This window comes from Diospyros lotus, chromosome 6 (genome assembly GCF_014633365.1).
Source record: "Diospyros lotus cultivar Yz01 chromosome 6, ASM1463336v1, whole genome shotgun sequence".
Classification (NCBI taxonomy): Eukaryota; Viridiplantae; Streptophyta; class Magnoliopsida; order Ericales; family Ebenaceae; genus Diospyros; species Diospyros lotus.
This window is the reverse complement of record NC_068343.1, coordinates 7588437-7603803: the sequence shown is the minus strand read 5'-3', so window position 1 is coordinate 7603803 and position 15367 is coordinate 7588437. Positions and strand designations below refer to the sequence as shown.

General features: G+C 36.4%; 2 protein-coding genes across 3 annotated transcripts; one reads left to right on the top strand and one right to left on the bottom strand.

Moving 5' to 3' along the window:
* Window positions 1-1433: 1433 nt before the first annotated feature.
* Window positions 1434-4498, top strand: LOC127803908 (protein IN CHLOROPLAST ATPASE BIOGENESIS, chloroplastic-like). The gene is made up of 11 exons (XM_052340530.1): window positions 1434-1692; window positions 1853-1936; window positions 2850-2924; window positions 3059-3101; window positions 3189-3246; window positions 3356-3523; window positions 3600-3662; window positions 3749-3843; window positions 3940-4021; window positions 4093-4203; window positions 4317-4498. The coding sequence occupies exons 1-11, from the start codon at window positions 1581-1583 to the stop codon at window positions 4455-4457; spliced, it is 1032 nt and encodes a 343-aa protein (XP_052196490.1). The 5' UTR covers window positions 1434-1580; the 3' UTR covers window positions 4458-4498.
* Window positions 4499-4618: 120 nt separating this feature from the next.
* Window positions 4619-13906, bottom strand: LOC127803907 (filament-like plant protein 4). Of its 2 annotated transcripts, XM_052340529.1 has the most exons (7): window positions 13716-13906; window positions 13395-13637; window positions 11927-12072; window positions 9258-9402; window positions 6659-9113; window positions 6530-6590; window positions 4619-5602 (listed from the first exon to the last, which is right to left on the bottom strand). In XM_052340529.1, exons 3-7 carry the CDS (start codon window positions 12020-12022, stop codon window positions 5102-5104), a joined length of 3258 nt encoding a protein of 1085 aa, XP_052196489.1. In that variant the 5' UTR covers window positions 12023-12072; window positions 13395-13637; window positions 13716-13906; the 3' UTR covers window positions 4619-5101. The 2 variants fall into 2 exon arrangements, with proteins under 2 accessions (XP_052196489.1, XP_052196488.1); XM_052340528.1 differs by having other exon boundaries at window positions 13414-13906.
* Between the last annotated feature and the right edge of the window lie 1461 nt (window positions 13907-15367).

The window sequence follows — 15367 nt, the reverse complement described above, 5'->3', positions numbered from 1 at the left end:
GGGGAGGGAAGATGGAAAGCGGTAGGGTGGTGGCCTCTGTTTTTGAAATATTTGGGTGCGCTCCTCCTTGCTAGTGTGGGCCAGCCCCAACCTTCTGACCTCGTAAGAGGAATCTGCAAGGCGGCGGTAAAATACCACGGCGCAACCTTTGAGGCATGCCTGCCCATATGTCACCACCACCGTGTAACTCGTGATTTATTCCGGACTAATAAAAAATTAACAAGAAAAATAAAAAAGAGATTAAAAACATTTTTGTCTTCAATTTTACGTACAAGATACAATAATGCTCTCTGTATGATTATTTACAAGGACATAATTTATAAATTTAATTTTTTATCCCTTTCTCAATACATTCAGATGACTTTGAATCTTTTTAAAAATTATGTTACATACTCAGTAAACTCAAATTATATCACTTGATATTGGGTGTGTATATATATATTTGTTAGGAAAAAAAATTTCCTAACTAGATAATGTCAAAAAAATAAAAATAAAATATGAAAAACAAAATATTTAATTACACTCAAGATACAAAAGAGATTTTTATATAAAAAATCTTAAAAAGAAAAAAATCATAGCCGTCGCAATGGCAATTAAAAATATTATTATATAATAAAATTTACAACTACAAGACTCAATATTATTTCTCTAAACACAAATATTAATTACACTCAATTTATAATTCTCACTAATATCTCACAAGTAATTTGCTATTGCATAATTTGCTCTTATCGTGTAATAGTAAAACATTCTATTTATAGTTGGTCTAATTACTTGCAAATGCTATGATTTATTGTCTAACAAGTAGTGGATACTAACTAAGAAATAAAAAAAAACAAAAAAATCAATATTAAGAATAGAAAAATATCAATATTAATTAAGAATGTGAAATGAAAATCTCAACAATATTAATAGATTTTATTAAATTATGTCTGATCATTTGTCTAATTATCTTCACGTATCATATATTTTACATTTATATAATGCATCATATCAAATGAATTTGAATTATAATCCTATTATTATCCTAATCAGTTGGATCGTCTATAAAATTCACTATCATCATCACATATTATTTATACGACACCTATATGATAGAGTTCCATTATAGTTTGGCAAAATAAACAATCATTGAGTTTTTTTTATTTGTCTTTGCATAAAAAATATCCACATAAAAAATTACAGAACTTCATAGAACAGATCGTTACTTAAGCCATCATTGAAGAAAATAACCATAAAGTTTTAATTTTAAAAAATAAATTAATTAATGATTCTGCCATATAAACGTAGCACGTTTTATCACCCGCACACACACATATATATATATTAATTCGGTTACCAACTTACCGGAAACATATTATCCTGTCCTCCTTTTATCCCACCTCACATCAAAACTGTAGGCATGTATCTATAAATTATGTTCCTCGCTTGAATTGAACCCAAGCATGGAGCCATACGCCGGTAGGGCTCTGAATTGAACACGTTGTCACATTGGGCCTAGATATCTCGGCCCAAGCCCTACGCAGATCAACTCGGAACAGCTATCTGGAAAAGCTTGGTTGTGAGAGTAGAGAGGAGAGATGAAGGTGGGCTGTCGAGTGGTTGCCGGCGGTCCACGAGCCGCCGCCTTGCCCACCCTACTCCTCGCCCCCAGAAGAGCTACATTTCGATGCTATTCCTCTTCGACTTCTGGTACAGTCCTTCACTCCTTACCTATTCATTACACAGATTCATATGTATGGCTTCCTTTTTTTCTTGCAAAGATTGTGTTTCTCGAAGGACATTTCAAAGTTGATCGGGAACTAATTATTGATGAAAATCTTGATTTCAAATCATGGGTTTTGAAATGCAGACCACGTTTCATTCATCAAAGAGGTGGCTGCAACTCAGTCGCCCGAGCATTTGCCTCATCTTCTGAAAATGCTTCAGGTTAGGGGTAAGGTGTTTGATTGAAGTCTGGACTACTCTGTGAGTTGGAATCCTCTTTTTCGTCAAATTCTTGATCCAATACATTTGTTTGCAATTTGTGTTGATTTTCCCGCAGTGGCCGTTCATATCCTCAATCCACAAAGCTAGTTCACTGACATAATTTAGTCTTGTACATTGCTCAGTAAAGGGAGTGAAAAAATCCTGCATTTAGCATAAATACATCCTGCATAAAAAGAGCAAGATTTGATGTTGTTTGACGTTTAAATTATGTTTTCTTTGCAATTTATTAATTTCACGAGCCATAAGGGTATTGTGTGTGTGTGTTTTCCCCCTTCCATTAGTTTTTGATTAGCTGTCCTTCCTGAAATCTCAATAGGTTTAAATTTTAGTAAAGGGTAAGCAACAATAAATGCACATTGTTTTCAAACAAAGTGTATTTATTGCATCTTGTTTTTAGTTTTTAAACAATTCTATTGATTGATTAAATTGTTCAAAACAGGATTCATTTATCATCAGCTGATAAAATTGTTTGATTTTGAAAATAAGATGCAATAAATGTACCTTGTTTGAAAAGAAGGTGCACTTATTTTTGCTTAGGGCAATGGTTAGATGCAATAAATTGTCCACTTGTTTCAACTTTCCAGTGAGGTTAATGCTTAGAGAATCCAGTTGGAATTAATGTTGTCAACTGGAATCCTCAATTAAATGTACAGTATAGTGAGTTTTAGAATTTTGGGAAATAAAAACTTTACATATGGTGTTAGTTTTCTTACTGTTAATGCATTGAAAGGCCATTTCATGATCATCTGGGATCATAAAGCGAGCTTGATGGTTCGTTCAGAAGCAACCGTATTTCTTTTGCATCTAAACGTTGAGGTTCATGCATTATTAATGCTATTATATTTGTTACTTTGATACAGGTGAGCACATAATTTCACCTGGAAGCAAGCGAGGATTGATCCCCCTGGTTGTTCCTCTCTCAAAAGGCAACTCAGGTTTGGTTAATGCTTGCATTTGAATGAGTTGCTCGTTTTAGGAACTCATTAATTGACGCCATTCACTTTTCTTCCTCCACATTGCTCTTATTTATAACTTACATAAAAAGAAAAATGCATTCCCTTTCTTATAGGTTATGTAACTGCACTGCTGCGATGGCCAACTGCTCCACCTGGGTATAGAACTTGGAAACCTCTTACTATTTTTTGTTGGATTCTTTTTTTTTTTTTTTTTCCCTCATCTATCTTCTACTACCCATACAGGATGGATATGCCAGTGGTGGAGGTTCGTAAACATGGGGTATGGCTTTTAGCTAAGAATGTAAGTTGGGCACTGGTTGCTTCCATTGCTGGAGTATCTGTATGACTTCAGTTAGTTATAGTTATACATATAAATAAACACCTAAACTTTGCCTTCTATTCCAATGCAGGTAGACCAATATATTCATAGAATTCTAGTCGAAGAAGATGCCAAAAAATCTCAAGAAAGTGACAAGGAACTATTTCATGCTGCAGCTGGTGCTGGGGAGAAAATTTACAATAGGGGTGATTTTGCTGCATCTCAGATTTCTGATTTAGATGTGTATCTTCTAAGAAAGGTACACAGCAGATTTCTAGTGGTATTTTGCATATCAGCTCTGTAAGAACCTGTCAATGTGAGTGGTCTGTTTCCAGGTTGGCTTGTTTCCAGATATCTTAGAGCGCAGGGTGATGCACCATTTAGAAAAGGGGGATCATGTAAGGCCAAACTTTCTGGTATTATGTTGTTTAGAATACCATTGTTGGGAGTCGTGTGATTAATAATTTGTAGATGCTGATGGAAGATTTCAGCCATGGTGACTGGGGAGTTTTACACAAAGAAGGAGCATTTTCCAGGATTTGGACGGCCTTTTGTTTTTAATGCAGAGATTTTGTTGAAGTTTGTAGATATCTTCCCTCTCTCCTTTCAAAAAGTTGGTGCATACTTTTTGATGTACAATTTTCACTATGTTCTTTGGCCCTAATACTTTTACAGGGTTGGTCGTAAGCTGGAAGCTAAAGATGCAGCAAGGGGGGCTCTGAAATCACCATGGTGGACTTTAGGTTGCAAATACCAGGTCTGCTGTTCGAGTAAATGTTGTTTCGTTGTTTACATTGATCATGCTAATGCTTTCCCGGTCCAATTTAGGAAGTTGCTGAAGTTGCTGAATGGGAGGACGAACAAATCGAGTATATCAAAGAGAAGGTGACGGAAGAGGGAAAGGAAGAAGATCTGAAGAAAGGAAAGGAACCTGCTCAGGTTTGTGAACACAGCAACATTGCCTTACTAATTCATCATTTCGTTTGTATATTTGGACTTTATAAAGTTGCTTATGAGTACACAAACTCCTTCCTCTTTGCAATGGTTTGCAGATAGCATTGGATGAAGCTGCCTTTTTGTTGGATTTGGCTTCTGTTGAAGGGACATGGGATGACTTGTTGGAAAGAACTGCAGAATGTTACAAGAGTGCTGGACTTTATGACATTGCGAAATTTGTATTATACAGAGATTGAGTATTGAACTTGACTTCGGCAAGGTTTAAAATATTTTTACATTTCCCATTTTTGTGTTTGATCGGTATTTTGTTTTGAGTGTCCTGCAAACTATAGATCACATTTCATTTCCATCAACTTAAATGTAATTTACATTAACTTTTATTCCAACAACCAGGATAACAAAACATCCAAATCTAGACATTCGGAGCCCAAGAGCTCTTTCTTTAATGATCCTGATACAGTTTAACACTAAAGAAAACCACGATTCACTTGCTCAATAGATCAAGCAACAACACACTACCGTTGTTCCCAGTGGATGGGGCACATTTTACCCTTTACAATTATTTCTAGTTGTAGATAAAAAAAAGATCTAGTTGTAATGAAAATATGACTGTCCTGAAGGTATAATGATGCGAGCAAATCAAACTCTACTTATTAGTTTCACGTTAAATGCTCAATCCTTTTGGTTCCGAGAACTCATACAGTACTAGCAAACGCAAAAAGTATGAAGGTTTTCTCCTTTCACCCCCGACCTGATGATTGGAAGATGCCAAAGCATGTAATTTTCCGATCCAAGCAAGCAACAAACCGAAAAACCATAGCCATTACAATTTACAACTAATCCTGAGTTAAAAACCTTATGCAGCCAAAAAAAGGGAGTGTTATTTGTTCCTATTTCCTTTATTTCTTCTCCACAAAAGGGTTTTCAGCAGTCCCCAGGTTCCCTTTCTCTTCCTAGGCACAATGGCGAAAGAATCGCCCACAGCTTCATCGACATTATGTTTGCTCCCATTCACATAAAGAGAACTTTCCTGAGAATTTATTGCTTTATTGGAGTGACAGGCAGAGAAAGAATTGCTATCTAGAACGGTGGGAGATTTTTGAGGTTCCGAAAGGAAAACTTCCTTTGTCTTTCGTAACTTAACGTCTCCATCTACAGCCTTATCTTCATCCAGTATTTTGTCCAGCAGAGATGTCCGTTGGCTCGTGCCCTTCTTGGGAGACATTGTCGTGGGAACATTGTTGTACAAAGGGTTAGAGACAAGCTTATCAAAAAGGGTGGCATCCCCCGGTGAAGCCAATGCCTTCAACTGTTTTCCCAGGCCTAGGATGGTCTCTTGGCACTCTGCCAACTTCTCAGAAGCTGCTGCGATTTCCCAGTCCTGCAAATAGATTGACAAAATCTTGGTCATGTCGTAGAAGAACAATTCAAAACTTAAAGCACTAAATCTGAATGTTAAAGCACTTTCTTGACTAACACGTATAGCACCACCAACATAACAAGTGTTAATCCTATTAGGTGAGGTTAACTACTTGGATTCTAGCTCACCAATCATCTCTACCTATGATCACATCTTCTATAACTCCATCTGTGAATTGAGTAATCCACTTTTAACAGTTTTAGTGATAAAGGTATTACTTTTTATCACAGTCAGTTCAAGTGAATGCTTGTGTGTCAAGTAGCCAACAACCAGCTTGAAAATTGTTGTATTTTTGTTCATCATGGATAGACAAAATATGACCAACATGTACATTTAAAATTTAGTTTATGCTCAGAAAATTCTCAACAATTGCCCCATTTTGTATTCTTTTTTTTTTTTTTTTCCAAAATGAAGTATAATTTGCACCATATTGTGATAGTTTGAAGAAGAATAAGGAGTTTACGGTGCGACAAACAGAAAGGGATAGTTTTTTTTTTTTTTTAATTTTAAATTTCCCGACAGCATTTTCTTGCAAAAAAGAGAAGACTCCAGTTCAATTAATTACAGGTTTTTAATTAGACCCTATCTGCAATCATTTTGTTGTTTATAGTATATTTTAAAAAAAAAGAAAACTATCTTAAACAAGGCTAAATCATTAAAGAGAAATAAAAAAGACAGTTGTAGAAACAAACATATTCTCTTTATCTATTAAATGCCACTTCAGAATTCCAAGGATGTAACATAATGTGCAATGCTTCAATCATCATCAATTACCAGAGTGTAGTACCACAAATATGATGTAATGGTGCTATGATCCTACAACCCTGCTTACACATCACACCTCATTCTATATATACGTGTCAGATGTATAAGATGACAGGAACTTACAGCCTGAAGTTGCTTTTCTTCTTGGACAACATCATATTTTGGGATCTCCTTCTCGGTGACCCTGAAAATCAATTATTTAGATGAAAGGTGCTCTACCCAAAAAAAAGGAGGTGTACAAAGAAAATGTACCTTTCTAGCTGAAGCTGTGGGTCAACACATGTGGCTTCCAGTTTCTGACAGCAGGTATTTTTATGCTCCAATTTCGTTTTTAGAGATGATAACTTTTGACTGGCCTTGTTCAGTTCAACTGTGGCAAATTTCAGCTGTGCATCAAGGTCTTCATTTACTGATTTATTATTCTCAATTGGATTCTCAATCATGACTTCTGATTCTTTTACAGCTTCCAACTCTGATTGCAAGCTTTTCATTATTTTCTCTGGTTCGTGAGGTTGGATAATTGAGGTGTCCTTGTCAGCAGGTTCCATATTTGCTGACTCATCTTTCAGATTTTCACTTTCTTCTCTCACAGTAGGTTGAATTTCTCCCAATTTGTGGTCATTCCAAGAAGAAAGAACATGCATATATGATAACTGTTCTTTGTGAGTGCATGTTTTATCTGCTTCTGAAAATTGACCAGTTGTTTCACATTCAACCTCGCTCTCACTTTGCGACTCATCCCAATCAAGGTGCTTCTTGATTGCATCCTTCATGCTTGAAACATCTTGAAGGGAAAAGCAGTGGTTCATAACCCAGTCCAAAGCAGAGGCTATCTCTTCAGTGAACTTTTCTAGATCTGCCTTTCCAACCAACAAATCATTACAGGTTTTAATAAATTGCTGTAGGACAGTAGTGAGTTCAGACGTTTTCCATTGGAGGACACGAATCATGTAACCAGAAGATGTTTCTGAATTCTTGCATGAAATTTGACAATTATTTTCCACAGGAATCATTTCTGAGGTACCATAATCCAGAGACGATAAACTGATCCCTTCAATAAGTTCAATTATCTTACATACAGATTTATTGTCATGTGACTGGATCAGTCCGTTGGTCTTCTTTTCTGGTGAGATCTCATCACCATTCCTTCTTTTAGCTGAATCCCTGAATGGAGATTGATCTGGAGGTTTCCAAGAGACGTAGCCACTAAGATCAGAGTGATTTGATGCACTGAACCCATTTGAGCATTCATTTGCATCAATAATATCACTGGAATTTGTATTATTAACATATTGCAAAGCAAATTTAATATCCTCCAGTATATGGTCAGGTTTTCTTTGAGCGACATGATGATGCTCCAAGACGACTTTCAGTATATCCTGAAGCCAAGTAGGAAATTTACTGATCAAAACATATTTGGAATGTGCATCACCGTTTAGCACACAAAGCCCGGGCATGGAATCAGGTAGTGGAACAATCCCCAAATCTTCTACCACCAAGGAATGCCTAGCTGACTGAATTTCTAAGGGGCCACCTTCTTCAACTGAGGCAAGATCAGAACTACCAAATGGTTTATCCATGGATACTGTGGCTAATTTTTCCATTTCAAGAAAGTCATCCATCAGATCTATTTCTGAGGCTCCAGCAGTTCCTTGTGATGGTGTATGCATTTGTTTTCCATTTCTGAAATGCTCTAATTCTGAAATCAAAGCAGAAGCCCAAGATTCAGCACAGCTGACCTTGTCATCACTGCCCATATCAGACATAGATGCTATAGAAAGTTCATTTTGTACTGGTATGTCCCTTGCAGTTTCTGTAACTATCTGACCTAGCTGTGCCTCACCTTGTGATAATTTTGAAGCAGTGCGAGCATACATGGTTCTGAAAAACTGGAGCTCATTTGCCTTTTTGGAAAGAGCTTCTTTGAGATGTCTATTTTCTGCTTCCATTGCATACAACTGCTCATACAAATGATTGGTCCTTTTGCTAGGTGCATCAGGAGTGCTGTCCACAGCAAAGTTCATGCAACTAGCTGGAGAATGATTCAACTTTTCCCTCCTTGTTTCAGATGGATATCTGACCAACATTTCAACTTCATTATTCATTCTTGCCAGTGCAGCAGGACCTGGCAACCGCTTACGGACAAGGACGCGTAGTCTTTGACATTCTGATTCCAATTTTGCAATTTTCTTTGCACTCTCCTGCTGTTGTTTTTGTACAACATCAGTCGTTCGACGATTGAATTCTCTCTCCTCATTCCGAATCTCAAGCTCTTTCTCAAGAACCCGGACCTCATACTTCAGAGAAGAATTTTCTTTCTTTGTGGATTCTAGTCTAGTCATTAGGGCATTAAAATCTGCCTCTGCTTGAGCTCTCCGCTCATTTATAATTTCAATTGTTTTTTCCTTTGTTAAAAGAGCCTTGCTGAGTTGAGTATTCTCTGCACCTAATTTGGCAAGCCTTTTGTTGGCATTGGCTAACCTTTCCTCCAAAACACTCCTTGCCTTCTCAAATTCTCTTGTTGTCTTCACCATAGCATCATGAATCCTTTGCTCCTGCTCTTCTCGAACAAAGCGCAACTGCTGCATACATTCCTTCAGGGCCATGTCCAAATGTGTCAGTCTTTCTTCACCAGCTACTCTCTGTTGCATGATTTCACTCAATTCTTGCTTCAACAGTGTTGTTTCTGCTTCGGCCTTCTCCCAGGCTACATATTTTATTGAAGAAAAACTATTCAAACAAGACAGATTTTGAAACAAGCACATTTATCTAGTGACTGGCAGGCATCACAATGGAAACATGTGTGCGAAGGCATAAAAGTGAACATGCATTACAAGACTACAATAAATACCTGAAAGGGCTTCCTGTGCCATCTTTGCATGTGTTTCCACAAGATAGTCTTTAGCATTGCACTCAGATATGGCAGAAGAAAGCTCTTCATTTAATGTTTTCAGATTTCTTTCCAACTCTGCTTTATCGTTCAGAAGTGTCTGAATCTGGAGAACAAAATTTCAGCAATGCTTCAAGTACATTAAAATGGCATGTGGGCAGAAATTTAATTGGCAAACAACTTAGACACTCATCATTTACCAAGTCCCATGAGAATAATCGTTACCGCATTTTCTTGACCAATTGATATACTTTCACTACAAGCTCATTTAGCATTCATCAGAGCCTAAAATTCTGAACTTCATCACTTGATTGGCTTTCTCTTGGAGTCTGAACAGTTAAAGCATCTTCATCTAGGGAAAATGGTGAATCTTTCACCTTTATACTGGCGGACTAACTCAAATATACAAAAACTAGAAGTAGACGTCATTCTTACATTAGCTAACATTATGCCTCCAAATGCTCCCCTGGACCCCTTCTATATCAAAACTCAACAGATGAGGATATACATTGGCCACATGTCAAGCTCAAGCAGAGAGGATCCAAGAGGGCTTCCTTGCCTTGCTCGCTTGGGTGCTATAGAAAACAATGGAATCTCCATTCAAGCACGTAATCTCCAGCTTGGAAAACATGCCAGTAACCCCTTGGTCAAGGATACTGCTTTAAAGTGTTTCTTCTAAAGTCATGATAGTCCAGGTTGAGTGAAGGGCACAGTGACCACCATAAGGTTAGTGGCATAGTGATTGGACACCCAAGAGATCCTGAGACCCGGTTTTGGAGGTCCAGAATTATATGGTTTAGCAGCTGGGGTTAATAATTCATCAAGGGTCAATCCTGCTCTGGAGGGAGAGGATTCCAGTAGATCTAGAAATAATGACAAATACAGTTAATATTCTCTATATCTCACGGCACCTTTGAACCACCTAGTGACTTCTGTGGCACATGCACAGTGCCTAAGGTCCCATTAGACACTAGGGGCCTGTTTGGCTAAGTGGTTTGACCGCTTATAAGCTATCAAGCTTATTTTGTTATGTGTTTGGATTGTTCAAAGAGCTTAAAAGCTAAATAACTTAAAAGCTCTTGTACCAGCTTTTCCCAAAAGCTCCCCGCACCCCAGCTTTTCCAAAACGCTGCCCCAGCTTATTTGCGTTAACTGGTTAAATGACGATTTTACCCTTATAGATTCAAGCTATTTCCAACCATACCCTATCTTCATCCTCTACATCAATTGATCTCCCGTCGTCGTCCATCGCCATCGCCCCAACTTGTCACCATCGCCATCATCCCAGCCCCAGTCGTTCACATCTCGTCGTCGCCGTTGCCTGTTGCGACCGTCGCCATTGCCATTGCCGAAGCTTTTTGTAAGTGTATATATATTAATCTAATGATAATATATTTGAAGAAGAAAAATTAAAGGTGTATATATATTGTATTAATATATTTTTTAATAATGGTGTATAATTTATCAATATCTAATGGTAAAATTTTATATTATTCAACATGTCTATTTTTGTCTTTTTATCAAGTTCTAATAGCTTATCAGCTCTTTCAAATTAAACACATAACTATTTACCGATAACTTAAAAGTACATTTATCCAAATACGTTATCAGCTTAAACGTTACCCAGCTTAAAAGCTGCAATTCAAATCACTAAGCCAAATAAGCCCTAGATTGTGGGATAAGGAGCATATTGTTAAATTGTTAGCTACTAACTTGTCTAAAAGTTTAAGCTATTAGAGAAAATAGTAATTTCATCTTTTATGTTATTATTTTACTATCAACATGCCTATTCAAGTGTGGCTATAATACTTGATTGTACAAGTGGGTCAAACATGACAACCATTTAAATATTGCCATAATGGGTTGACAGTGAGATGTAACCATCATATGTGTTGTGATACCATGTTAAATTATTAACATCTAATAACTTAAGCTATTAAATGGAGGCCTGACTTTCTCTATAGATTATTATTTTACTCTCAACATGCATGTCACTAGCTTTGTCTCCACTTGAGCATGTGACACCATTCCCTCAATGAGCAAGACTCAAGGCCCCAACATCTGGCAAATAGGAGGCCTGCACCTCTAAGCTTCCAAGGTGTTTGATGGGATCATAACCTTTGGTGAAGCTTTAAGTTCTAGTCCACTCACCATCTACTCCTTACTCTCTCCCTTGAATAGTTCTCACTGATCTTAGTGCCAAAATTAAGAAACTTCAGAAGGTTCCGATTTATAGGAAGATCATCTTAAACATGTATAGATTGTTCTAGAAGCTCTGCTGGAGCACTAGCATAAAAGAAAATGTATGGCTGCTCAACAGATATTGGTTTTTTGGAAAGGAATGGAACACATGGTCAAATCTGTGATATGCTTCTACAAAATCAAGTTTCATTCAAGAAATAGATTCTAGCAATTGAAAGGATCGTTTGATGAATCCATTGTGCAAAAAACAACAGGATCTTTCTAATGTTCCTTCCAGGAGATCAAACAATAAAGAAATGGTACTAACCCATCTTTACAATGAAAGTCACAACATTTGGATATAACAAAAGATCAAGTAAGAAAGAAGGTGAAAATTTGATTTTCTCTGGAAAAAAGAAAAAAGATAGACCAAAAGACAATGCATTTACCTCTTCTCCATTTCCTTTATGAGAAATGTTTACTTTATCAGCTACAATGGCCTTCTCTGTAGATTTTTTCTTCCAAAGCCATGTCTTGTGATCCATTATGGCATCAAGTCTTTCAGTGTATAACTGAGAAAATTTAAATAAGAACCCTGCACAAAAGGAACAGGCACCTTCAGATTAGATTATAAAATGGAAAAATTGTTGATCATTAGCATACAAGTAAACATATGCAATTTCTAATATAAGAAATTTTGTTCAAAACTTGCACATTTCATCAAGAATTCCCTGTCAAGTGTTAACAGTATGGAGATGGCAGGATGAAATCAACTCCACCACCTCAAACTATCAAGGATCACTATTTGATTTGGACCATACACTTCAATTTTTTTTCTTTGTTGATTTTGCTTCAACTATGAACTTGCACAAGCATGTTGTGTTTCCATATTGTACTTGTTGGTTTCATCATATCAACTAAGTGATGGAACACAACTATATCGATTATCTTCATTCATCACCCACCACCATCTCATGAAACTTCTCCATGTGAAGATGATGTTCAAACTTCATTTCATCATTACTCCGCTAGGGGATATTATCCACTGCCGGTCCCAAACCCAGATAAAGGAGAAGGGTTGCGTTAGGTAGCCGACAGCCAGCGTAAAACCTAGTCGGATCCAAATATGAATTCTAGACAAACTATCTGTTGGGATGTAACCCACATAAAAGTCTAAAATTCATGTAACCAACCCCACATAGTGGGATAACGTCTGGATATGTTGTTGTTGTTGTTATGAACTTACACAAGATCCTGAGATAATTAGAAAGTCCAAAACAACAAATCCGTTGTATCAAAGATTGGAGCTGCTTCTAGACTATCAACAGCACCCATTTCTTCATCATAGTTTGTGGAGATAGTTGAAGTAAAAAAAAAGATGCATTAATCAGTAACAAGTGCTCTAGGAATACAACCCAATAAGGAACCCAGTAGCCAATTGTCAAAATTGTCTCCTACCGTTACTAACCCGAGGACTCATCCCACCTAGTCTTAGATGTTTATGGTACAATTCTTCTTTTTCTTTATTTATCTTAACCTTAACTAACTTCATTTCAAATTCATCTATCCAAATGTAACCTAAAAGTATTTGTATACAGACGGATAAAGGGACAGGAGGCATGCGAGGAGGCCCCTCTTACAAAAACCTGCAGATTTAGAAATAATAGATTGGTATCATAATGTTCAAGACTGAAATTCCAGAAAGAGAACGCAAAGGAATCCTCATTTTGCACCGGCCATATTTCTATGTACAATCCACGCGCAAAATCAACAAAAATAAACAATAAATGAAAAGAAAATCATAATAATAAGAAAGAGAAGAGTGTGATTGAATTCACAATCCTTGATTTCGCGGGATTACACCATAGAGAGGCAAAATTTGGATCTCGAAGTACCACGGAAACTATTAAAGCATACCGACTAGTTCAAACAGTACCAACTGTACTCAGGCATCAGTGCGCACGATGGTAAAGCTACCACTGAATGAAGCCGCGCATTGCATCAATCATCAATGTAATTACACGAACAAAGAAATTGATTCTCCTCTCGACAAGCACTTGCAGTGAAAAACGGAGGGGGAAAGCTCCGATCTGGATCTGACAGGTACGAGCCTTACGAGAGGGATTGCGAAAAGCTTTTCGTTTTCGCTGCTAATTTTATCTGACGGACAGAAGAGCGCGAGTATCAGTATGAGGCTCAGCTCGGCTCAACTTGTCTGCAAAAGGTGAAGTCCCTCACCTTATCAGCTCGGCTCAACTTGCTTCGCCTTATGGTGGATGTGTTGCATACGCAAAGCGGCGTCAAATACGTACATTATTTATTTATTGGCCGTGTACGCTGCTGCCATTGTAGAGTCAGGAAGAATTATAAAGTAGCAGTAGCGATATAGTTGGGGCTCGACCCCGCTCCCCGGACCACGTACGACTTTGTCGGAAGTTGCTACTTGCTCGGATTGAGATTGTGACAGCAAGGAGGACACCGCGCGGGTGCGGGTGCGGGTGAGGTTACTTTCTTTCCCGTTTCCAGTCCTTGCTGCTTTGACTTTTCGTACGTAATTTGCTCTTACTTTTTGCTTTTCATAGTGCTTCTAGTTCTGGGATAATATAACTGAAAATTTTAGGATTCCTGTGGCTGGGTGTGGATATTTTGTATAATATTATATAAAATTATATTATGTAAAATTCTTTTACCTATATAACATATTATTATTTAAAAAAATACTATAAATACATCATGGTGTACATCTTGTACTACATAATAATATTTCAATATTTAAAATGTCCTCACTTAAGACGATGAGACGTAATAAAGCGATGAGTATTTATATTATTTATATGTATTATATAATTTAATACGTACATAATATACAAATAGCATGACTTTATTATTTATATTATAAAAAATATTTCTTAGACACTCAATAATAATATTTTTATATTAATATATTATATATTTATATTAATTAAATACATAATATAATATGCTAATATAAAAATGTTATGCGTTGCTTGTTCATGATTTTGGGGAAGCTGTGATCCCTATTTTACTCCCGGCAAGCTTGGCTGGACCATTGATTGCCACCAACTACTAGTAATTTATACAACCCTATTCGTTGGATGGATGCTTGCGTTCCACTCTTCAATTGTGGTAACATAATTTTGCCTCTTTTTTTTTTATAAAAAATTTGCTTCCATGCTGTCCTTGCCTGACTAGCCATTTCGACCAACTCTGCTGCCCTCTTATTTATTGGCAACTGGTTTCAATCTAAATCATTCTCTAATCACCTCCTTGTCTCGCAAAAATGACTTTTTGTACATGCAAAATAACATAAATGTGTGGGTCGCAAATAAGTAGAAATGTTCATGAGTGGTTTGGTATTCAATTCGATAAAAGCAGGTTCATGAGTGGTTTGGTATTCAATTCGATAAAAGCTCGTTTGTTAAAGTAAATAAATTAAATTTGAATCTAATTTTAAAACTCAATTAAAAATTCGTAGACAAACTCAACTATAAATTCACGAATAGCTCGTGAATAATCTTATTTATAAATATATTAATATTTTTATTTATAATTTTAAATATATATTATTTAATATAGATTTATTAAAATTTTAAATTATTATAATAATATAATTAAATTAAATATATTTAAAATTTATATATATATTAATTTAGTCATTTAACATAATCTAATATATGTGTATAATAAAATAAAATAACAAATTAAGTTTAAGTAAAATAACAGATTTTGACGAGTTTAAACTTGAACTCAAGCTCGTGACAAGCTCAAGTCCAAATTCGATTCATCAATCTTTTGACGAGTTAAGTCTAAGTTGAGTTGGTTCACATGAATCAAGCTTGAGTTAGCTCAATACAAGTAGGGTCAACTCA